The 24,019-nt window shown below is 39.3% G+C and overlaps 1 protein-coding gene and 1 long non-coding RNA gene across 2 annotated transcripts in view; one reads left to right on the top strand and one right to left on the bottom strand.

Annotated features, from left to right (window-relative positions):
- RARS1 (arginyl-tRNA synthetase 1) overlaps positions 1 to 24,019 on the bottom strand; it is a 35,170-nt gene that overhangs the window by 4,518 nt on the left and 6,633 nt on the right. Inside the window, 10 exon segments of the mRNA XM_017849408.1 lie at positions 4,769 to 4,873; positions 9,285 to 9,398; positions 10,263 to 10,441; positions 14,016 to 14,120; positions 15,443 to 15,572; positions 18,910 to 19,030; positions 20,849 to 20,970; positions 21,940 to 22,040; positions 22,569 to 22,677; positions 23,724 to 23,912. Of these exon segments, the coding sequence (XP_017704897.1) occupies positions 4,769 to 4,873; positions 9,285 to 9,398; positions 10,263 to 10,441; positions 14,016 to 14,120; positions 15,443 to 15,572; positions 18,910 to 19,030; positions 20,849 to 20,970; positions 21,940 to 22,040; positions 22,569 to 22,677; positions 23,724 to 23,912 (1,275 nt within the window).
- Positions 1 to 24,019, top strand: part of LOC108513603 (uncharacterized) — a 48,366-nt gene that overhangs the window by 18,200 nt on the left and 6,147 nt on the right. Inside the window, exon 2 of the long non-coding RNA XR_001880949.1 lies at positions 22,273 to 22,383. This is a non-coding gene — a long non-coding RNA (uncharacterized LOC108513603). The remainder of the gene's footprint in view (positions 1 to 22,272; positions 22,384 to 24,019) is intronic.

The following is a 24,019-nucleotide window of genomic DNA, read 5'->3' as shown; positions in this document are numbered from 1 at the left end:
TTGTGCCTCCTGATGTGACGAACTGATAAGAACTCTACATCTATTCCTGTAAGACTGTATAACCTGGAAACAGAGTACGACTTATAAGACTGTATAACCTGGAAACAGAATTTAACAGAACAGGAACCAATATCAGACAAATCCAACTAAGTGATATTCCAAAAAAACTAACTGACCAGCAGACTTCAGAAGTGTCGAGGTCATGAAAGTCAAAGACAGACCAAGGAACTAACTGCCCAGATGAAAGATAAGGAGACATGATAACTAAATGTAACATGTTATCCTGGACTGGATCTTAGGCTAGAAAAAGGACATGAGTTAGACCAACTGTGAAAGCAGATTAGTTAATGGTATTGTATCAATGTTAATTTCCTGATTTTGATAATCATACTATACAGCTATGAAAGATATTAGTATCTGGGGATACTAAATGAAATATATAAAATTCTTCATACTATCTTGCAAGTTTTTTATGTCTAAACTGTTTTAAAATGTTTAAAGCAAACTATGATTAACATGTTCAAAAAATTAAAAGGAAAAGAGTAAGAAAACTGGAAGAAAGGATGAAAAGTTTCAAAAAATACCTTAAACATAGAATACCAAAATATAATATCTGAAGCAGAAAATATCCAAAATAAAGCAAAGAGAAAAAAATGAATTACAGCATAAGAAACACATGAGATACAAAGTTCTAACATATGTACCTGGAGTACCAAAAATGACAGAATGAGGAAAAGTAGTCGTATTTGAAGAGACATGGCCAAGAGTTTTCCTAACCTGATGAAAGAACTCAACCCACAGATTTAGGAAGTTCGGCAGCCCTCCAGAGGGTAAAAAGAAAAATGACTCCCTAAACCACACTTAGGCATTTCTTAGTCAAAGTACTGAAAATAAAGCTTAAGAAAATACTTTAAAAGTCTGAGAAAAGATGCATACTTTCTTTTTTTTTTTTTTTTTAGACGGGGTTTTGCTCTGTCTCCCGGGCTGGGGTGCAGTGGCCGGATCTCAGCTCCCTGCAAGTTCCGCCTCCCGGGTTCACGCCATTCTCCTGCCTCAGCCTCCGGAGTAGCTGAGACTACAGGCGCCCGCCACCTCGCCCGGCTAGTTTTTTTTGTATTTTAGTAGAGACAGGGTTTCACCGTGTTAGCCAAGATGGTCTCGATCTCCTGACCTTGTGATCCGCCCGTCTCGGCCTCCCAAAGTGCTGGGATTACAGGCTTGAGCCACCGCGCCCGGCCAAGATGCATACTTTCAAAGGAGAAACAATGAAACTTACAACTGATTTTCGAAGGAAACTATGGTAGCTGGAAGACAATGGAATATCATTTTTATTTATTTCCTTCCCCCAGCCCTACTGGTCCTCTCCAGTTCTGTGGAATGTCATCTCTAAAATGCTGAAAGAAAACAGCTGCCAAACTAGAATTCTATACCCAATAAAACATTGTTCAAAACTGAAGGCAACATAAAGACATTTTGGACAAACAAAAATTCTGAAAGAATCTGTCACCCCAGCAGACTTGTGGTAAAAAAATAAAGACCTTCAGATTGTGGAAAAATAATCCCAGGTGTAAGCAAAAAAACTGCAGAAAAGGGCAAAAATATATAGATAAATGTAAGTACTGATTGTCTAATGCAAAATAATAATAATGATGATAAATGGGCAAAAGAGTTAACAGACTCTTCACAAGAGAAGATTATCTAGATGACCAATAAGCCTAAGAAAAGGCAGTCAGGCTGGGCACGGTGGCTCATGCCTATATAATCCCAGCACTTTGAGAGCCTGAGGCAGGCAGATTGCTGAGTCCAGGGATTTGAGACTCGCCTGGCCAACATGGTGAAACCTCATCTCTACAAACGATACAAAAATTAGCTTGGTGTGTTGGCATGTGCCTGTAGTCCCAGCTACTAGGGAGGCTGAGGCAGGAGAATTGCTTGAACCTGGGAGATGGAGGCTGCAGTGAGCCAAGATCGTGCCACTGCACTCCAGCCTGGATGACAGAGTGCGGTTCTAGAAAGAAAAGAAAGAAAAGAAAAGAAAAAAAAAAAAAAAGAGAAAAAAGAAAAGAAAAGAAAAGAACAAGGAAGGAAGGGAGGGAGGGAGGGAGGGAGGGAGGAAAGGTAGTCAGTATCATCAATATCATTATTTATCAGAGGAATGAAAATTTTAACCACAGTAAGTCACTATGCACTCACCAGAAAAGCTAAAATAAAAAACACTGACTAAACCAATTGTGATGGTTAATATGTCAACTTGATTGGATTGAAGGGTACAAAGTATTGATCCTAGGTGTGTCTGTGAGAGTGTTGCCAAAGGAGATTAACATTTCAGTCCATGGGCTGGGAAAGGCAGACCCAACTTTAACTGGGTGGGCACCATCTAATCAGCTGCCAGTGAATATAAAGCAGGGAGAAAAACGTGAAGAGACTAGCCTAGCCTCTCAGCCTACATCTTTCTCCTGTACATCCAGGAAGCTGGATGCTTCCTGACCTCAAACATCTGACTCCAAGTTCTTCAGTTTTCGGACTCAGACTGGGTCTCCTTGATCTTCAGCTTGCAGACAGCCTATTGTGGGACCTTGTTATCGTGTAATACTTAATAAACGTCCCTTTATATGTATCTATCCTATTCTGTCCCTCTAGAGAACCCTGACTAACACATCAATGTTGGTAAACATATGGTGCAATGAAACTCTCATATGTTAGTAGTGGGAGTATACAACAGTCACCACTTTCTCCTTGGCAATTTTTAATAAAGTTAAGCATAAGACAACCCTACAACCCAGCAATGCCATTCCCAGATATATATCCAAAAGAAAAAGCACATGTACCTCTAAAAGAGCTTGAACAACAATATTCAAAATACCTTTGTATTCAGAACAGCTAACAACTGGAAATAATCCTAATCAATAGGATTATTATCAATCAATAGGAGAATGGATAAACAAAATGTAGCACCTTCATATATCAGAATATCATGCAGCAATAAAAACAAATGAACTACAGCTGGGTGTGGTGGCTTATGCCTATAATCTTTGCACTTTGGGAGGGCAAGGTGGGTGGATTGCTTGAGCCCAGGAGTTCCAGCCTCGGGAACATGGCAAAACCCCATCTCTAAAAAAAAATACAAAAATTAGCCGGGTATGGCAGTGGGTGCCTATAGTCCCAGCTACCCGGGAGGCTGAGGTAGAAGGATCTCTTGAGCCCAGGAGGTCAAGGTGCGGTGAGTCATGATCTTGCCACTGCACTCCAGCCTGAGTGACAGAGTGAGACTCTGTCTCAAAAACAAAACAAAACCGAAAACATACGAACTACTGATGCACACAGAAAAGGGCACATACTATGTGATTTCATTTATATGAAATTCCAGAATAAGCAAAAGTGATTTATGGTGACAGGAAAATTTCTGGAGTGACAGAAATATATCTTGTGTTCTAAGGCATATATATGTAAAAATTTATTAAGCTGTGCATTTTACCATACACATTTAAAATTAACTTAAAAAAAATACTAGCTGGGGTGGTTAAAGAGTCAAAGCAATTTTTTTGTCATCAGGCAGACTAACAAACAGCTAGATGACTAAATTTTCCACTTTTCTTTCTGAGACAAAGTCTTGCTCTGTCGCCCAGGCTAGAGTGCAGTGGCTTGATCTTGGCTCACTGCAACCTCTTTAAGGTTTAAGCGATTCTCCTGCCTCAGCCTCCAAAGTAGCTGGAATTACAGGCACATGCCACCACACCCAGCTATTTTTGTATATTTAGTAGTGACGGGGTTTCAGCATCTTGGCCAGGCTGGTCTTGAACTCCTGACCTCGTGATCCACCCGCCTCAGCCTCCCAAAGTGCTGGGATTACAGGTGGGAGCCACCGCGCTGGCCTAACTTTCCACTTTTCATCTGACTGTGCCAGATGTGCCTAGACCAGACCAGTGATTTAGCTGGACCATGGGGGCAGATTCCTTATGGCTTAGTGCTGTCTTGGTGATAGAGTTCTTGTGAGATCTGGTCATTTAAGTGTGTGGTACCTCCTCCCCCTACCCTCTCTCTCTTGCTCTTGCTTTAGCCATGTGAAGTGCCTGCTTCCCCTTCACCTTCCCCCATGAATAAACGTTCCCTGAGGCCTCCCCAGAAGCCAACTGATGTTGGTGCCATGCTCCTACAGCCAGAAGAACCAAGAGCCAATTAAATCTCTTTTATAAATTACCCAGTCTCAGGAATGCCTGACCTCTCCTCTACTGTTCTAAACTTAAAAAAAAAAAAAAAAAGTTCTTGTTGACTTTTCTTTTTCATTCCTCCAAATTCCACACAAACTGAACCACAGTCTTTTCTAAGGGAGCTATGAAAGGCCATCATGTTGCCTGCTCTGAAGGTTCATCAATGGCCTTGGGTGACAAGAACTGACTGCTATGACCACTCTACAAATGCTCCAAAGAAGGAGCACGGCACAAGTAGACTCTGATGTGAGCTGAAGAATCAAACTCCTTCAGTCTGCAATATTCTCCCATCACTGGGAACTGCTGTTAAGCAGCACAGATACTAAGCTACATTAACAAAGGAGGAAAACGCCAAGATCTTTTTTAATTGCCAAGAACTGTATTTTCTAAATAAATGCTCAGCAATTCACAAGATAAACTTACTCTGCAATAAAGTCAGAGCAATATGAGCCTTGTCCTAGGTGGGACTGACTCCTTATAATTCTCCTCAGTTCTCTCAACAAAACAAAATGAAAATCACAATGCTTCATACACATTATGCCAATAAAGCTTTGGATTACCTTGTCTCTTTCTTTTTCCTTCAACTTGTCCATGGATCGTTTTAGTCCTTCTCCCATAAGGTCCATGAGGCGCACTGTTTCACCCGAACGTGTTTTAAACTTTTCCTAAAAAATGTAAAACCCCAATCAGATTTTGAAACAGGTTTTTCAACTCAGAAATCTTTGAAAAGGAAGGTTTGAGAGACCTGACCACAAACTTCAACATATGTTTCAAATCTCTAAGGTATATGTTGCCCCTGAGAACTATTAAGAGAGGGTTGATGCCAATGTTAACAATGCCTTATGCCAGTCATCAAGCAAGAAGAGTACTAAATGAAACACTGTGCTTTCAAGTGCTGTTCATCTCTAGCCCTCAACTCAAAGCATCCAATGCTCCAGCCCTCAACAGCTCTCTCTACATATTTACCTTTAATAAATTTCCTAACAGAGAAAGAAGATAGTTGTTCATTTGTTCACTTTCTTGGAATACAAAGTTTGGCTTAGATGTTTCACCTTTTTAGAAAAATTACTAATCAAAATATATGTTTCTAGAATTGCTGGGAAAGTCAGGAAATTCTTTGATGAAATCTCACTTGAATTTCTCTGTATACTAATTCTTCTTGTTCAGTGGTAACCAAGCCTTGACTCATACCAGAATCGCCTGGCAAGGTTTAAAAAAGATGTCTGAGCAGCCAGTTGCTTGCTTGCTTGCTTCATTCACTCATTTATTTATTTTTAGAGACAGCGTCTTGCTCTGTCACCCAGGCTGGAGTGAAGTAGTATGACCACAGCTCACTGTAACCTTGAACTCCTAGGATTAAGTAATCCTTCTACCTTACCCTGCCAAGTAGCTAATTCTATAGGTGCGAGCCAATACACCTGGTTAATTTTTTAATCTTTATTTTTTGTAGAGATGGTGTCTTCTCGCTATGCTGCCCAGGCTCCTATCAAACTCCTGGTCTCAAGTGATCCTCCCACCTCAGCCTCCCAAAGTGTTGGAATTACAGGCCGGAGACACTGCACCTGGCCCAGTTGCTTTAAAAAAAAAAAGAAAAGAAAAGAAAAAAGAGAAAAAACCCCAGGATCCAGGATGCTAGGGTCCTGTTCAGATCTACTGCAATCAGAATCACTATGGATATGGCAAAAGGACTAATAAGCACTGCCCTGGGCAGCTGCTGTTAAAAAAGCATTTTGAGAAAATTGAATTTTATCTATTAAACAAAAAATTTTAAACAACACCAAGGATATAAATTCATTTTCCTTTTTTGGGGGGGGGGGGGTTAAAAAATCCCTCAAAAATTAACAATTAAGCATGCTTTTCTAACACAAAGAGTACCAAAATGAATGTGCTACTTTCTGTTAAAGTTTTATTTCCAGAGCTTGCCTAAGCAAGAATCTACTTGCCCTGTAAAATTCTGCTTATATAGAATTAAAACTCCTTTATTATCCCACAAATGCACTATATATTTCCACAGCTTTATGCCATACACTCAAGTGTCCAACTTTCAAATTTCTGATAAAATGAAACTCACCATGAAGACCAGTTCAAAATGCTAAAGAAAACCTTCCTTAATGTTTCTACTTTGCAATTACTGTTCCTTTCAGTTACTCCCTACCTGTGCCTGCCTTGAATTTTTGTTTTTGTGTTGGTCTGTTCTGACTAGTGGCTCTACAATGAGGGATGCATATCTGAATACCAAGAGAGCTTTAAAAGAAACACAGATGACTAATACCCACTTTAGACCTAATAAGTCAGCAACTCCCACAGCGGGCCTTGCAAGTGTATTTTCACAAGCTCCACAGGACACTGTTCTGCTCTAGATGATAGCCTCCTTCAGAGAGGAGGTCACGTTCTGTGTATCTGTGTGTACACATTGTGCAGCATCCAACCAACACCATGCACAGAACATACTCAATAAACAGATGTACAAGAAATAGCAGGAAGATGATGAAATAATCACTCAAAAAATTAAAACAGAAAATGTCATTTAAAAATAGCAGAATCTGTACGCATTAAAAAAACAAACCTTTTTTTAAGTCCCATCCCCCTCTGTGAGCTTTTTTTTTTTTTTTGAGGCAGAGTCTCGCTCTGTCTCCCAGGCTGGAGTGCAGTGGCACAATCAGCTCACTGCAAGCTCCGCCTCCCGGGTTCACACCATTCTCCTGCCTCAGCCTCCCAAGTAGCTGGGACTACAGGCGCCCGCCACCATGCCCGGCTAATTTTCTGTATTTTTAGTGAGATGAGGTTTCACCATGTTAGCCAGGATGGTCTCGATCTCCTGACCTTGTGGTCTGCTTGCCTCGGCTCACCAAAGTGCTGGGATTACGGGCGTGAGCTACCACGCCAAGCCCTCTATGAGCATTTTGAGATAAATATTTAAAATATGGTAAGTTGCCACTGGTGAACTATCATTTAAATTACCCTTAAAAAAACAAAATGGGCTGGACGTGGTGATTCATGTCTGTAATCCCAGCACTTTGGGAGATCGAGATAGGAGGTTACTTGAGCCCAGTGAGACCAGACTGGGCAACATAGTGAGACCCTGTCTCTACAAAAAATGGAAAAAATTAGCCAAGTGTAGTGGTGCACATCTATAGTCTCAGCTACTCGGAAGGCTGAGGCAGGAGGATCATGTAAACCTGGAAAGTTGAGGCTGCAGTGAGCTGTGATCATGCCACTGTACTCCAGCCTAGGTGACAAAGTGAGACCCTATCTCAAAACCAAACAAAACAAATTTGTTTCTTTTGAGATGGAGTGTCGCCCTGTCGCCCAGGCTGGAGTGCAATGGTGTGATCTTGGCTTACTGCAACCTCCACCTCCCAGGTTCAAAGATTCTCCTACCTCAGCCTCTGGAGTAGCTGCGACTACCAGCGCCTGCCACCATGCCCAGCTAATTTTTGTATTTTTAGTAGAGACGGAGTTTCACTATGTTGGCCAGGCTGGTCTCAACTCCTGACCTCATGATCCACCCGCCTCGGCCTCCCAAAGTGCTGGGATTACAGGTGTGAGCCACTGCGCCTGGCCCAAAATTTAAAAAAAAAAAAAAAAAAAAAAAAGGGGAAGGGATGCTGAAAACAAATGTTGGTGGGGCAGAAAATTTTAAAATTATCAAGAATCCTGTAGCCATTATATGACAAATGAATTAAATGCCACATGAGCACTAGTAATTTTAAGTAAGTGTCAGAATATCATCTACATGTCCAAAAAACCAACTGTTAAGAAACTAAGATACTGTTAAGTAATGTTCAACTTACTGGTTTGTTTTAAAAAACTTTATGTCCATAAACACTATAATAAGGACTTAGTGTCTTCTTTGTTGTTCTTTTTGTTTTTGAGACAGAGTCTCACTCTGTCACCCAGGCTGGAGCCCAGTGATGTGATCTCACCTCACTGTAACTTCCATGACTGATGCTCAAGTAATCCTCAGCTGGGATTACAGGTGCATGCCACTATGTCCGGCTAAGTTTCCTTTCTTTTTTTTTTGGTAGATACGGGGTTTCACCATGTTGCCCAGTGTGGTCTTCAACTCCTAGGTTCACGCAATCCTCCAGCATTGGCCTCCTAAAGTGCTGGAATTACAGACATGAGAGCCACTGTGCCCTGGCCTTAGTGTCTTTTGATTTCAAAAAAGTGCAGATCCGTGGAGAAGTAACACATTTAGAAAATGTTGTTTCCAACAAGGTCTTCGAGCTCCACATAATCTGTATCTAAGATAATACCTTAACACATCTAATCTGTCTTTTACATGTTCAATTAGGGCTTTTGTACATTGGCTGGCCAAACACCTTGAGCTACTCCACGTGGTTTTTAGAAGTATTACCACCTTTGTAGGATGGAAATATTAGGCTTTGTCACCAAATCGAAGATACCACAGATTTTTGGTAAGTGATCCTAAGACACCAGTGAATACCAGAGGTTAAAATATGAAAAATGCTGTGCCTTTGAATTGAGGACTACTGCATCGAAACACGGTTGTATTTACCTTTTTATTTTACAAATATTGAGAATATTAAAAAATTAGCAAATAGAAAAGCTGAAAGTATGAATATTAATATATAGTTCTCAATAAACAATATTTTTGGAAAGAACATAAAACAAAACCAGTGAATCTTAAAACTTAATTGGAATCTCAATAACTTATACCTTTTGCCTATGTTCAACTTTGAAGGAAAAAACAAAAACATTTATAAAATGCATAAGCTATATTGTTAAATAGTGTCTGAAATCTGAGAAGGTACAGTAATAGATTTTATAATTTAGATTTGTGGGAGAGGAAACCCCTTATATATAATCTATTAGGTCTACAGTCTGGTTTTCACTAAACTTTGTACATACTATCTACCTAAAAGGCTACATTCTCCAGCAGTGATGATATAGATACAAAATCACTCAGCTGGATTTACACCATTATCGCTTATGTGGACTAAAGAAAACTGTGGACTTTCTTATTTCTAATATGGTATCAGATGAAAAGTAGCCTCTTCCAAGTAAATGTGGGGACCAAGTATATCATTACCATCTTCAGATTTTCCAGACTTACTTGTCTTCCCCTAGCACCACACCAAATCCAGCATGGAAGACTCGAGTTACTTTAGGGTCATACCAACCAATCATTTGAGCAGCAGCAAATATTGTCTGGAAGTGCACAGACTACAAATCAACAGAAACGGAAAGTTACTTGCTAGTCTTCTTTAAGAAAAAAAAAAAAAGACTTAAGGTGCTTTTGCTTAGGAATAGATCTGTAAAATTCAAATCGCTCATAAATCTTGTGAGACAAGTGTTATTATAAAACCTCTTCTTTTATTCCCTATTATGAGAAACACTAAGAGCAACACTGTTATATTTTCTACTATGTTCAAACGTTTTTAAAAGCAACTGAATGAAGAACAGGGTCACGTGCAGAAACTTCAATTACATTTTAGGTCACACAACAACCCTATTGATTAGGAACAATTGCTGAGGTTCAGAGGAGTAACAACCTTCTCCAGTTTGTGGCGGCAAGCTGGAAAACTAGGAAGTGTCCAGTTTGGCTGGGTCCAAACCCTTTCTTTCTTTCTTTTTTTTTTGAGACAGAGTCTTGCTCTGTCGCCCAGGCAGGAGTGCAGTGGCCGGATCTCAGCTCACTGCAAGCTCCGCCTCCCGGGTTTACGCCATTCTCCTGCCTCAGCCTCCCCAGTAGCTGGGACTACAGGCGCCCGCCACCTCGCCCGGCTAGTTTTTTCTTTTGTATTTTAAGTAGAGACGGGGTTTCACCGTGTTAGCCAGGATGGTCTCGATCTCCTGACCTCGTGATCCCCCCATCTCGGCCTCCTAAAGTGCTGGGATTACAGGCTTGAGCCACCACGCCCGGCCCAAACCCTTTCTTTCTTCTATGCTATATTGATGTCCTGAATCTTAGTCTTTGGGGAAAATTTATAGTCATCCAGTGTCAAATGTCACCAACCTCACCATACTGACTTACCTCCAATCAGACAATGTAAAATACATACAAATCTACAAAATCTACAAACTCACTTGTCCACTGTCCACCACATAGATAACCATATCTGCTTTTTCCTCAAATAGTCTTTGTTTAATAGCAGCCAGGTCAGATGTATCATAGGTATAACCTCCATCTGATTTTACTATGGTTAATGGTATGGAACACCCTGGGACAAATACAATCTTTCTGCCATCATCCACCTGCACAAATCCTAGGGGGCAAAAAAAAAAACTTCATTAATAAAGTTAAAAGAACCCTGAAGGAAAATGAAGGCTTACTCATTCTACTATATAAATATTTAGTTATTCTAAAAATATTTTAAAATGTATTTATTAGAGAGCTAAAGAAATCACATATTTTTTTCCTCACCATGATCTATTACAAGCCTTGGAAAAGGTTAACCATCAAGGTTGCCTGGACACTCAGGGTGCTATCAGAGCACAGGTCAGATGTTCTGGCAGTTTTCCAGACTTACACTAAACTTGGCTCCCAAATGCTTTTTTTTTTTTTTTGACAAACAGTCTTGCTACATTGCCCAGGTCAGTCTCAAACTCCTGGGCTCAAGTGATTCTCCTGCTTGTGCCTCCCCAGGTACTGGGGTTACAGGCGTGAGCCACCATGCCTGGCCTCCCAAACTCTTTAGTTGGAGCCCATCAGCTCGGTAGGCCCAGAACATGAAAACTCTGTGCTTTGCTTTCAAGCTGGAGCCATAACCTTCCTCTTGGAGAAAGATGCAATTCTTATACTGATCTCTAACAATGTGCTGAATAGTAGTTGACACTGCTTCAAGGTCCACAAAACAAACATGGCAGGATTTGGCATTTGGAATGAGAAGTAGGAAGAAAAATTAAATCCATGTTCATACACTCACGATGAAAAAGACAAAATTCTTGGATGCAAGAAGGTACAGGAAGAACATGATAATAGTAGCAGCTATATAAGAGTGCTACTATGTGCCAAGTACTACGCTAAGTCCTTATATTTAACCTTCAAAATAACCCTACGTAGTAAATAACTCTCTGCTTTCTTACAGTTTAGAAAATTGAGGCTTCGTAAAGGCAGTATAAAATAGTAGTTAAAAACATGAGCTTTGAAGCCAGACTGGCTAGGTTTGAATCTCAAAGACATGTAACTTATTAGCTATGTGACCCTGGGAAGCTACTAACTTCTCTGTGCCTATTTTCTCTAAACATTTTAAAAATTGCATTTATTTATTATTTTGAGACAGGGTCTTGCTCTACCATCCAGGCTGGAATGCAGTGGTGTGAACATGTTCACTGTGACCTAGACCTCCTGGGCTCAAGCAATCCTCCTGCCTCAGCCTCTTGTGAAGCTGTGACCATAGGAATGCACGATCACACCTGGCTAATTTTTTTTTTTTTTTTTTTTTTGAGATGGAATCTCACTCTGTCGCCAGGCTGGAGTGCAGTGGCGCGATCTCGGCTCACTGCACTCTCCACCTCCTGGGTTCACGCGATTCCCCTGCCTCAACCTCCCGAGTAGCTGGGACTATAGGTGTGCATCACACCAGCTAATTTTTTGTATTTTAGTAGAGATGGGGTTTCACCATGTTGGTCAGGATGGTCTTGATCTCCTGTCCTCGTGATTCTCTCGCCTTGGCCTCCTAAAGTGCTGGGATTACAGCTGTGAGCCACCATGCCCAGCCTCGCCTGGCTAATTTTTTAATTTGTAGAGAGAGGGTCTCACACCTTGTTGCCCAGGCTGGCCTTAAACTCCTGGGCTCAAGTGATTCTCCTACCTCAGCCTCCCAAAGTGCTGAGATTACAGTCACGAGCTACTGTGCTTGACCTCTCTCTCTCTCATTGTTCTTTTTTTTTTTTTTTTTTTTTTCAGAGACAGAGCCCCATTCTGTTGCCCAGGCTGTAGTGCAGTGGTGTAAGCATAGCTCACTGTAACCTCAAATGCCTGGGCTCAAGCATAGCTAGAACTACAGGCATGCATCACCACGCCCAACTATTTCTTTTGTTAATTTTTTGGTAGAGAAAGGGTCCTGTTATGTTGCCCAGGCTGGTCTCAAACTCCTGGCCTCAAGAGGTCCTCCTGCCTCAGCCTCTCCAAGTGCTGTGATTACAGGCATGAGCCACTGCACCAGCCAAAATTTTATCATCTTAAAAAGTATGGTCCCTAAGCCCTAGACTGTGATCAAAATACTACTTCCATTCAAGGAAACAGGCTTCCATAGAGATATGGTTGATTTCAGTCTGAGGCAGGAAATGTACAAAATGGGCCTGGAATATTGTACACCAGAAAGCAATTAAGTAACTACCAAAGGGGTTAAAAAAAACAAAACCACAACAAAAAATATGAAGTTACTTAGCCAAAATGGGACAATTTGAGCATTACAAAAATTATAAAGACAACTGATTGAAAAATATAAAACATATTAAAAGCCCACCCAATAAGGTTAAAATCAAACAACTCACTTTGAGATGCTGAGAAACAAACCGGTTATTCTGCAATTGATGAAGAAGAAAAAAAAAAGCACTTCTACTACCCTACCTGCCTTATATGAATTATACCTGAGGATAACCAAAATAATTTGTAACAAAGTTCAGCATAAGAGAATCCCAAGTAACAAATGGAGAAAGAATGACAGAACACTACCATTTCCTAACCTCCAATGAAGTGATGGATCAAAGTCATGGTTATAAATAGCTAATAAAACCAACAGAGAAGTCTGATGGGGAAATTTCTGGACAGATCCAGCTGACAATACTTGAACTCACTAATCAATCTTAATATGACAAAAAGACAACCAGACACTACCTCATTGCCTGCATTCTTGCAACTAAAAGAAAACAACGAAAAAAGGAATAAAACATAAATCAGAATCTAATGAAGCCTCTTTAGAGAAACACATACATAAGAATTATGCTAAACAGTTCCATACGGGAAATTCTTCAGGACAAATGGCCCAGTTTCTTCAACAAGAAAATAAATTTAAAAAGAGGGAGAAACCTCAGAGTTATAGAACTTAGATACATATCAAACAAACGTTACATGCAGACTGAAAAAACGATTTAAAAAAAAAAATCATGAATCCAACACTTTGGGAGGCTGAGGCGGGTGGATCACTGAGGTCAGGAGTTCAAGACCAGCCCAGCCAACATGGTGTAACCCCGTCTCCATTAAAAACACAAAAATTGGCTGGGTGTGGTGGTGCACGCATGTAATTCCAGCTACATAGAAGGCTGAGGCAGGAGAACTGCTTGAACCCAGGAGGCGGAGGCTGCAGTCAGCTGAGATCACTCTACTGCACTCTAGCCTGGGCAACAGAGTAAGACTCTGTTTCAAAAAAAAAAAAAAAAAAAAATTCATCAATCAACTTGGGAAATTTGAACTCTATTTAATGGTATTAAGAAATTATTATTGGCTGGGTATGATAGTTCACGCCTATAATCCCAGCACTTGGGAGGGCGCCGTGGATCACTTGAGGCTAAGAGTTCCATACCAGCCTAGGCAACATAGCAAGACCGTTAAAACAAAAAAAAAAAATTATATATATGTATTTCTTGTCAATAATGATATTGTAGTTTTAGGGCAGAAAGAAGGGCCTGTTCTTTCAGAGACATATACCAAAGTCATTATAGATGGAATGATATGATGGAAGCAGTGTAAGAAAGTGTAGGTACAGTAAGGTTGGTCAGTACCCATAATTGTTGAAATTGGATGATGAGTACGTGAAGCTGGCATTACTATAAATTCTATCCACTTTTGCCTGTTTGAAAATTTCCATAATAAAAAGTTAAAAGAAGAGTGCCTACCTCTATCTTCAAATTCCTTTACAATATCATTCATCCTATCTTGATAGAAGGATTCTCCTCTCTCTATTAAAGAGACGTCCAATGCATCATAGATTTTATTAAACTCTAAGGAAAAAAATAAAATGCCACCAAATAAAATGCATAAGAATTTTTTAAAAACAGGAAACATGCATCTTATATTGAAATAAATTTATTAATAAATATATTAAAAGGAAATTAATTGCATAAATGTATGATATAGAACATTATATACATGCTGTCGTTTTGAAAAAAGGGAAAGAATATGGTAAGATACACATCAAAATATTAACAATCATGGGACTATAGATAATTTTATTTTTCTCCTGTCTACATTTACTTTCTTTCTATTATTTTTTGAGACGGAGTCTAGCTCTGTCACCCAGGCTGGAGTACAGTGGCGCGATCTCAGCTCACTGCAACCTCTGCCTCCCGGGTTCAAATGATTCTCCTGCCTCAGTTCCCTGAGTAGCTGAGACTACAGGCGTGTGCCACCACGCCCAGCTAATTTTTGTATTTTTGGTAGAGATGGGGTTTCACCATGTTGACCAGGCTGGTCTTGAACTCCTGACCTCAGGTGATCCACCCGCCTCGGCCTCCCAGAGTGCTAGGATTATAGGTGTGAGCCACTGCGCCGGGCCTACATTTACTTTTTTATATAAGGAACATGTCCTTCTTGTATAACTTTTTAAAAATTAATTCTTAAAAAAATGTAAATGAGAAGAAAAAAAAAACTCTTCCTATCTAGTGATCAAATATTTACTGAATTTTCTTGTGGTTTCTCCTGATTTAAACCACCTATCTGTCTATGTAGCAATACATCAGTGACATAGTATTAATTATTATAATTATAAAACATTTTATTACCTAGTGCTGCAAGCCAGACATCATTAATCATCTTTTTCAAAGATTTACTGATTGTTCTTTACCCATTTACTCTTCAAAGAAACCTTTAAAACTATTATGTCAAGTTAGAAAATTTGAAATTGACTTAAAACCATAAATAAATGTGGAGACTGAGGGAGCTGGGCACAGCACTCTATCCGAACATTCCATTCCATCTCAGTGTGTACTTCTCATCATTTTGGTCCTATACATTTCTGAATAAATTCATTCCTAAGTGCTCCTGTTTTATAGGTTTTGTTGCTACTACGAATAAGATTTCTTTTTATTTTCCACTTTATTTTCTAATTAATTTTTGTTGACTTCTAAGAAAGTTAAAATTTGAACCTGCCTGTCTTATGGCAGGTTCAAAATTTATTAGTTGTTTCAGAAATACATTTAAGAAAAAATCCATTTGCCTGTCCTCATAAGGTTAAAACATCATTCAGAGTCAAATCAAAATGAAGACTCAAGGAAATGATATACATAGTATTTGCTGGATGAAGGAACAAAGCCCAGAAACTCACCTTGGCGGGAGACATCACAGATAAGCTTCCAGGCTTTTGTAATATCTGGGTTTTTACCCTGGAGCAGAACTACACACTGATATGCTCGCTTCTTAAATTCCTCCTCAGTATCAAACCTCTTCTTAGATTCCTGTGTATATATATTTTAAAAGAAAGGTTTGTAAAAAGATCGAATCCTATAATTCTAGAAAAAGAACTTACACATTTCTACACAAACACAGTGAGAAAGTACAAACTCAGAACATCAGAACAAGTGCTCTCCCGCAATAGTTGACAATACTGTTACAAATGAACATGCCAAAGAACTCTGAAATCATTTCTCTTGAAAAGTACAAAAATCTCACCACAGTTTTCTTTACACTTTTCCAATTCACAAAAGTCTACTTCAGCTAATACTTTTGTGTTCAAGAAGAGTTAGTACAGAATAGCTAACAGGTAGGACTGAATTTTCTGTATTCCAATCTCCATTTTGGATGTGGTCCTGAATGAATTTTCTGTTTTTCTTTTTTTTTTAAGACAGAGTCTCACTCTGTCTCCCACGCTGGAGTGGACTGGAGTGGCATGATTTCAGCTCACTGCAACCTCCGTGTCCCGGGTTCAAGTGATTTTAATGCCTCAGCCCCCAAATAGCTGGGATTATAGGCACACGCCATCACACTCAGCTAATTTGTGTATTGTTAGTAGAGACAGGATTTCACCATGTTGGCCAGGCTGGTCTTGAATTCCTGACCTCAAATGATCTGCCCACCTGGGCCTCCCAAAGTGCTGGGATTACAGGTGTGAGCCACCGTGCCTGGCCAACTTACTATTTTTTTAACTAAAAAGAAAGTTGCTTTCATTGTTTTATTTCTATTTTGAAAGCAATACTTACTTAAAAATAATTAATCTCACCTCAAATTAACCGGTGTTAACATTTAGTGAACAAATCTAGATATTTCTTTGCAAATACACATATATGTTTTATCAAAAATTGGAAATGGCTTTTCTTTACTGTGGTTTGTAAATTTCAGCAATTTATTTATACAAACAATTTCTTGCATTAATAGATCTGCTTCATTATATTCAAAGTACAGAACTCCAAAAGATGTTTATAACATTACTTTTCCAGTCTCTTATCAGTAAATATTTAGCTTATTTTAACAGAAAACATTTACCGAAAGTAAAATGAAGCAAACAAAACAAAATCTCCACAAATGTTTGCTTTTAATACAGGAATCCTATTCTTGAAAGGTTCTCCGTCATAAAGAAAATGCCTAAGAATTTAAACTAACAGAAAACATGCATCTCACATTAAAATAAATTTATTAATCAAAATATTTGAGAGGAAATTATGATCTTTATGATCCTTCTACCATAAGGAATTTTTTTTTTTTTTTTAAGACAGGGTCTCACTCTGTCACTGAGGCTGGAATGCAGCAGTAAGTTCACAGCTCAATGCAGTCTTAACCTTGCCAGGCTTGGGTGATCCTCCCACCTCTGCCTCCCGAGTAGCTGGAACTATAGGAGTGTGCCCGGCTAATTTTTTTGTACTTTATGTAGAGACAGAGTCTCTCCACGTTGTCCAGGCTGGTCTTGAACTCCTGGACTCAAGTGATCTGCCTGCCTTGGCCTCCCAAAGTGCTAGGATTACAGGCATGAGCCACTGTACCTGGCCCATAGGGAAATTTTTTTAAAACATTTATTTTAATTTTGAAAAAATAAATTTTTCTTGAGACAGGGTCTCGCTCTGTTGTCCAGGCTGTATAGTGCAATGGTGTGATCACAGCTCACTGCAGCCTTGACCTCCCTGGACTCAAGTGATACTCACTCCCACCTTAGCCTCCCAAGTAGCTGAGACTACAGATGTATGCCAATATGCCTGGCTAACTTTTGTATTTTTTTGTAGAGATGAGGTTTTGCCATGTTGCCCAGACTGGCCTCAGACTCCTAGGCTCAAGCATTTTGCCCAGCTTGGCCTCTCAAAATGTTGGGATTACAGGTGTGAGCCACTGAACCCAGCCAGGAAATAATTTTTAAAAAGGGAAAAAAATCCATGTGTACAAAGCTATTTACTGAATAAAAACAACTCTAAAATAGAAAAAAATTCAATAAAGGATTAATGTAAACATTGGTACACTGATCCAACAAAATATGCAGTCATAAAGTAACACAAAAGTTTGCAATATTAAACATAATATAAAAACTATGTTAAAATCATAAATGATTAATACATGTTGACATATAGGTAAGTCAAAGAAAGTTGATCACGTTGGGCATTTTAAAATTATGGATGATGCGAAAATTTGTCTTTAAAATTGTTTTTACATACATTTAATAATATCAAAATACGTAAAATTAAACATCAAAAAATTTTAAGTGCTATAATGTATTCTGATTAATGAACCTCTAAATTCAATGTGGTAGAATTCATTTTTCTTAACTTTTATTTTTTAATATAATTTTATTTTTTAAGATACGGTCTTGCTCTGTCACCCAGGTTGGAGCACAGTGGCATGATCAGGGCACACTGCAGCCTTGATCTCCTGGGCTCCAGTGATTCTCCCGCCTCAGCCTCCCGAGTAGCTGGAACTAGTTATTTTTGTATTTTTTGTAGAGATGGGATCTCACTTTGTTGCTCAGGCTGGTCTCGATCTCCTGAGCTCAAGCAATCTGCTTGCCTCAGCCTCTCAAAGTGCTGGGATTATGGACATGAGCCACCGCACCTGGCGGTGCGGTAAAAAAGTAAGTTGGCCAGGCACGGTGGCTCACACCTGTAATCCCAGCACTTTGGGAGGCCCAGGTGGGCAGATCATTTGAGGTCAGGAATTCAAGACCAGCCTGGCCAACATGGTGAAATCCTGTCTCTACTAACAATCTTTTTAACTAAAACAAAATCAAATCAAAATTTGATTTTAACATACGCCAATAAACAAAGCAAAGACGACACATTAACAGGTGGGGGATGGCTGTTTCCACGCATACAACCAAATGTAGGGTATCTAGCAGTGGTTCTACATACACAACCAAATGCAATGAATCTGGGGGTAGGGGACGGCTCTTTCTAAGGCACACAACCAAATGCAATGAATGTCAGAATAAAAAAGAATTCAGTTTTCAGGTAAGTAAACTAAACAAAAGGCTTGCCAGTGTAAGTGAACGGATTTTATATGTCTATCAATTGATCTGTTCCCATTTTGCCTTCCACCATAAATAAAAGCTCCCTGAGTCCTCCCCAGAAACTGAGCAGATGCTAGTGCCATGCTTGTACAGCCTGCAGAACTGTGAGGTAATTAAACGTCTTTTCTTTACAAATTAAAAAAAAAAATTAAGTTCAAGAGAGTGTCATTTATACAGAAACATGTATTACTCAGGCTGTTAGCAACTTTCACTTCACTCCATAGTAGCTTTAAAAACCATTTTAAGTTTCCTAAGGAAAATGGATAATTAATGATAAACACACAAATAATATAAAATAAACGGTATCAAACCTTATAAAAGGCCTGAAGATCTCCAATAGGAGGTGAAACTGTTAGATAATCTGGAAATTTATCTTGCAGGTGAGCGATGAGCATGCCAAACTGGGTCCCCCAATCTCCTACATGATTTAACCTAACACCAGAGAATATAAAATCATTTTTTAAATAATAAAGATGGTTAAGTTAAATTAGAGGAACTATCCATTAGAAACCACTAACATTTACACGCCAGTACATCACCATTTAGTAATATCTGTTTACTTGGTTGTTTCTTCAACTGGTCTGCAAACTTCATAAGAGATGAAAACTATGTCTGTTACATTCAGCTCTACATACTCAAGTAATACAGGCTGCACAGGGCGGGCATCCAGAATTTGTTGAATGAATGTGTTTTCTGTCAGTGGACTATAATCTGTTTATTTTGTAGCTAATTGAAACAATGACAGCTTGGCCAATGTTGGTTATTCCCACAATTTTATGAAAATTTAACATTTTAACCATTATCTTAGTATAATTTACACCAATGGTTCCCAAATATCAATGGATTCTTGAAAATATATGTTGAGGCTGGACGTGGTGGCTCACGCCTGTAATCTCAGCACTACGGGAGGCGGAGGCAGGCGGATCACTTGAGGTTAGGAGTTCGAGACTAGCCTGGCCAACATGGTGAAACCCCATCTCTACTAAAAATGCAAAAAATTAGCCGGGCGTAGTGGCAGGCGCCTATAGTCCCAGCTACTCAGGAGGATGAGGCAGGAGAATGGTGTGAACCCGGGAGGCAGAGCTTGCAGTGAGCCAAGATCGTGCTACTGCACTCTACCTGGGGGGCAGGGTGGACCGCCTCAAAAAAAAAAAAAAAAAAAAAAAAAAAAAAACATTGATCCTTCCTATTTCTCTCCCTCTCTGCTTTTATCTAATCCAAACCACCAGATCATCTTTCAAGTGGATCATGATGATAGCCTCTCGACTTACTGTTTTCGTTTTTTTGTTTTGTTTTTTGACACAGAGTCTTGCTCTGTTGCCCAGGCTGGAGTGCAGTAGCGCGATCTCAGCTCACTGCAATCTCTACCTCCCAGGTCCAAACAATTCTCCTGCCTCAGCTTCCCAAGTAGCTAGGATTACAGGTGTGTGCCACACGTCCAGCTAATTTTTGTATTTTTAGTAGATACGGGGTTTCACTGTGTTGCCAGGTTGGTCTCAAACTCCTGACTTCGTGATCCATTCCCCCTTGGCCTCCCAAAGTGCTGGGATTATAGACATGAGCCATCGCGCCCAGCCTAACACTTACTGTTATAGTCTCCCTTCTTTGTTTAGCTTCTTCACAGTAACTAACCATAGTAATCTTTTATATTATTTAAAAAATTTTTATTTCTTTAAAAATATAAAAAATAGAGACAGGTTCTTGCTATGTTGCCCAAGCTGGCCTAGAACTCCTGGCCTCTAGTGATCCTCCCACCTTGGCTTCCCAAAGTGCTGGGATTACAGGTGTGAGCCACAGTACCCAGACTAATCTTTAATTTGATCACCCTGCTTCACAAACTAAAACTCTCTAATAGCTTCCCAGGACACGTAGAATAAAATCTCAATTGCCTATCACAGCTTACAAGGCCCAAAATACCCTGTTCCTTTACAAGTATACTTCTCTCCCTACTAGGATATAAACCCCTTGCTGTAATACAAGAGGTCCTCAAGAAGCATTTGTAAAATGAATGAATGTGTTTTATCCTTGGTTCCACTAAGAGTCTAAAAAAAAAAAAAAAATAGTAAAAAAGGTTCAGAGGAGAGGCTCAGGACATATTTTAAAAGTTTACTGGGTGATTGTAAAGAACTAAGCTGACAAACCACTGATTTAGTTGAACATTCTTTCTTGAGTGAGACATTTCATGTTCTATAGAATTTTCCAAACAAGAAAATAAGGAAAGAGTACAGTAAGCAAGGCAAGACCACATACCTGAGCACATCATACCCAGCAAATTCAAAGAGGCGGCTTATACTCTCTCCTATGATAGTTGACCTCAGGTGGCCTACATGCATCTCTTTAGCTATATTAGGGGAGGAAAAGTCAACTATAACCTGGGGTAGACAAGAAAAGAAAGGCTGTTAAGAGGGGCAAAAACATAAAGAGAGAAAGATTTTTTAAGAGGAGCACAAACATTTTGTTCTAATGCATTCATTAATAACACATCTAATAACAAACTCAGACTTAAACACTAATTTGGGTTGTAATTCAACCATGTTTGATTTTATGAAGGATCTGCTTGTGTGTGTGTGTATGTGTGTGTGTGTGTGTGTATATATATATATATATATACACACACACTTTTTTTTTTTTTTGAGACAGAGTCTCGCTCTGTCGCCCAGGCTGGAATGCAGTGGCGCAATCTCAGCTCACTACAAGCTCTGCCTCCCAGGTTCACGCCATTCTCCTGCCTCAGCCTCCCAAGTAGCTGGGACTACAGGCGCCCACCACCTCACCTGGCTAATTTTTTTTTATTTTTGATCCGCCCACCTCGGCCTCCCAAAGTGCTGGGATTATAGGCGTGAGCCACCGTGCCCGGCCCTGCTTATATATTTTTAACTGAAAAAGAATCAAACTCATTTATACACATTATGCACTCTATTTCAGTGTTATCTGTGTATCAATTGGCTACCTCAAATGCCTTGTGGAATTCAGTGGGAAAAAAAAAAATCACACAACATGCTAGACCCAGGAGAAAGGCTATTTCATAAATGTTCATAATCTCAAATGTGAATGATTAAATTTCAATATGAAAAGTGAAATCCATTCCCAGTTTCAGCACTTTCCATGCAGTTCGTTTTTCTTTTTCTTTTTTAGAGATGAAGTCTCACTATATTGCCCAGGCTGAAGTGCAGTAGCTATTCACAGGTGCAATTGTAGCACACCTCAGCCTTGAATTTCTGGGCTCAAGCAATCCTCCTCCCTCAGTCTCCCTAGTAGCTAAGACTATAGGCACATACCACCATGCTTGGTTCCATGCAGTTCTAAGATACTAATGTATTAATAGAAGACTGTACATATACCTTTTTATTCTCTCCCACAGCAGGTAGTTGAATTCCATTAACTAGGAGACTGGTCAATTGTTCTGATACAAAATCCTTTCTTAAGTGGACATTAATAAAACCTAATGGATAGAAGAGAAAAAAATATCAGATAGTGTCTTATCTTGAATAATCGCTCACTCCTAAGGATTTGCTCCAGACGCTGACCTGGCTCTGGCAAAATTCTTCAGGATTCCAATACCAGTTGTGGCCTTGACTTAAGCTGTCTTGTAAGCTCCTGTCTCACCGTCTACTTCAAGCCTTCACCCTTCTCCTGAAACCTTCCTATTTAACTCAGGGCCCTTTCCCTTTCAGCCTCTCAAGAGAAAACAGAAGACCCTTGTGCCGAAGACTTATCTGCCATTATCTATTCTCATTTTGCTGATGAAAAACTGAATCACAGAGAGGCAAAGTAACTCATTCAAGGTAAGGCAGCTAAAAGCGGTAGCTGAGTCTAGATTAATAATTTCCTATATCACAATCCACAGTGCTTTCACCACCTTGTTCAGTATATAAATTTTAACCCTGTAATTAAAATGTGTGTTCTTTTTTAACTTCAAAAAGGACTCATCTTCAAAACAACTATTAAGAAGGATAACATTATGTCATACCAGGACCAGCAATTTCAACTTTTTCAATACATTCATTGTCTGGGAGGTGTTTGGTAATGTTTTCAGCAATTTCTCTTGGATTAACTTTCTGTTCCTTGGTTTTGAGCATCTACAACACAATATAAAATGATTCATTACACAACAGATTTCAGCAAGTTACTCGGAAATGCACACCTGACAAGGCACGAGATGCATTTTACATTAAGAGCCATCAAAAGGCAGAAGCAGAGAAGTCCAATCACATTATGAATGACAGATTAAAGTATGAATAGTGCCAAGAGGAATAGAAAAGTGCCCAAACTACATGATCTCTATTTCCAAATATGTTACACACATATACCTGGAACTTTTTTTTTTTTTTTTTTGAGACGGAGTCTCGCTCTGTCACCCAGGCTGGAGTACAGTGGCATGATCTTGGTTCATTGCAACCCCTGCCCCTGGGTTCAAGCAATTCTCCTGCCTCAGCCTCCCTAGTAGCTGGGATTACAACACCTCGAACTTTTTAATGATGACATAACAAAGTCTACAGTTATGAAGCCTGGTTCCAGCATATTTACATTTCTAATTTTCAAGTCATGAAAGTGTGCAATATTCACACTTGAGAAATAAACGACACTATAAGACCTGGACTCTTCAGAGTAACCCTTTCCAATTCAGCAAAGAAAGGAAAACAGAAAGACCCAAGCCAGATGCAGTTAACCACAAAAACATCAGACAATGCAGCTATTTAAAACGGGAAACTCCTCTGCTTGAAGATGAATATATAACCCTGGCTCAAAGATCATAGTTACATCAAATATTTAATTGGGATGCCAACTGGTAAATGGCTTATTTTAATTTTTCACCTCCCAACACTCATCAACAACAGACAGCAATCCTGGACATAGCAGGAGGGAAATACCTAAACGAAAGAGTACCAATGATTGCCCTTAAATATTGAGAAGACATATAAAATTTAACCAAAACTTAAAAATTGTGCCTAAAAAAAAGTTAACACATATACCCCACCAATCTTTCTCAAGTTTTTCAAACTGTGGCAAATGTCCTTTTCACTAAGGACACAACTTGCAATAGTATTATTTCTGTAAATGGTAATGATGATAATAATAATACTTTAAAAAAACCAAATAACCAGGAGTCATGACAATACATCACCTGAGAAATACCCATAGCACTATTACACTGATAGTCTCCAAACTTGGGCTGCTGACTTGGTGTCACTAGCAGAGGAGGATTTTCCAAATCTGGATATGCAGCCTTAATTGCATGACCAAAGACCTCTTGTAGGCGGCTATTAATGTTAATCATATTTTTAGTTGGTTTGTTCCTTTCTGCCTGAAGACTCTGTAGGAAAAGAAGGGAAACATGTCAATAATGTACTACACCATCATCATACAAGATTTCTCCAAGTATTCTGAGTATAAACCTTCAAATATCTTTTTTTTTTTTTT

Source organism: Rhinopithecus bieti, unplaced genomic scaffold (assembly GCF_001698545.2).
Source record: "Rhinopithecus bieti isolate Rb0 unplaced genomic scaffold, ASM169854v2 scaffold_30732, whole genome shotgun sequence".
NCBI classification, from domain to species: Eukaryota; Metazoa; Chordata; class Mammalia; order Primates; family Cercopithecidae; genus Rhinopithecus; species Rhinopithecus bieti.
Note: the sequence above shows the minus strand (reverse complement) of the source record. Positions and strands in the feature narration are given on the sequence as shown.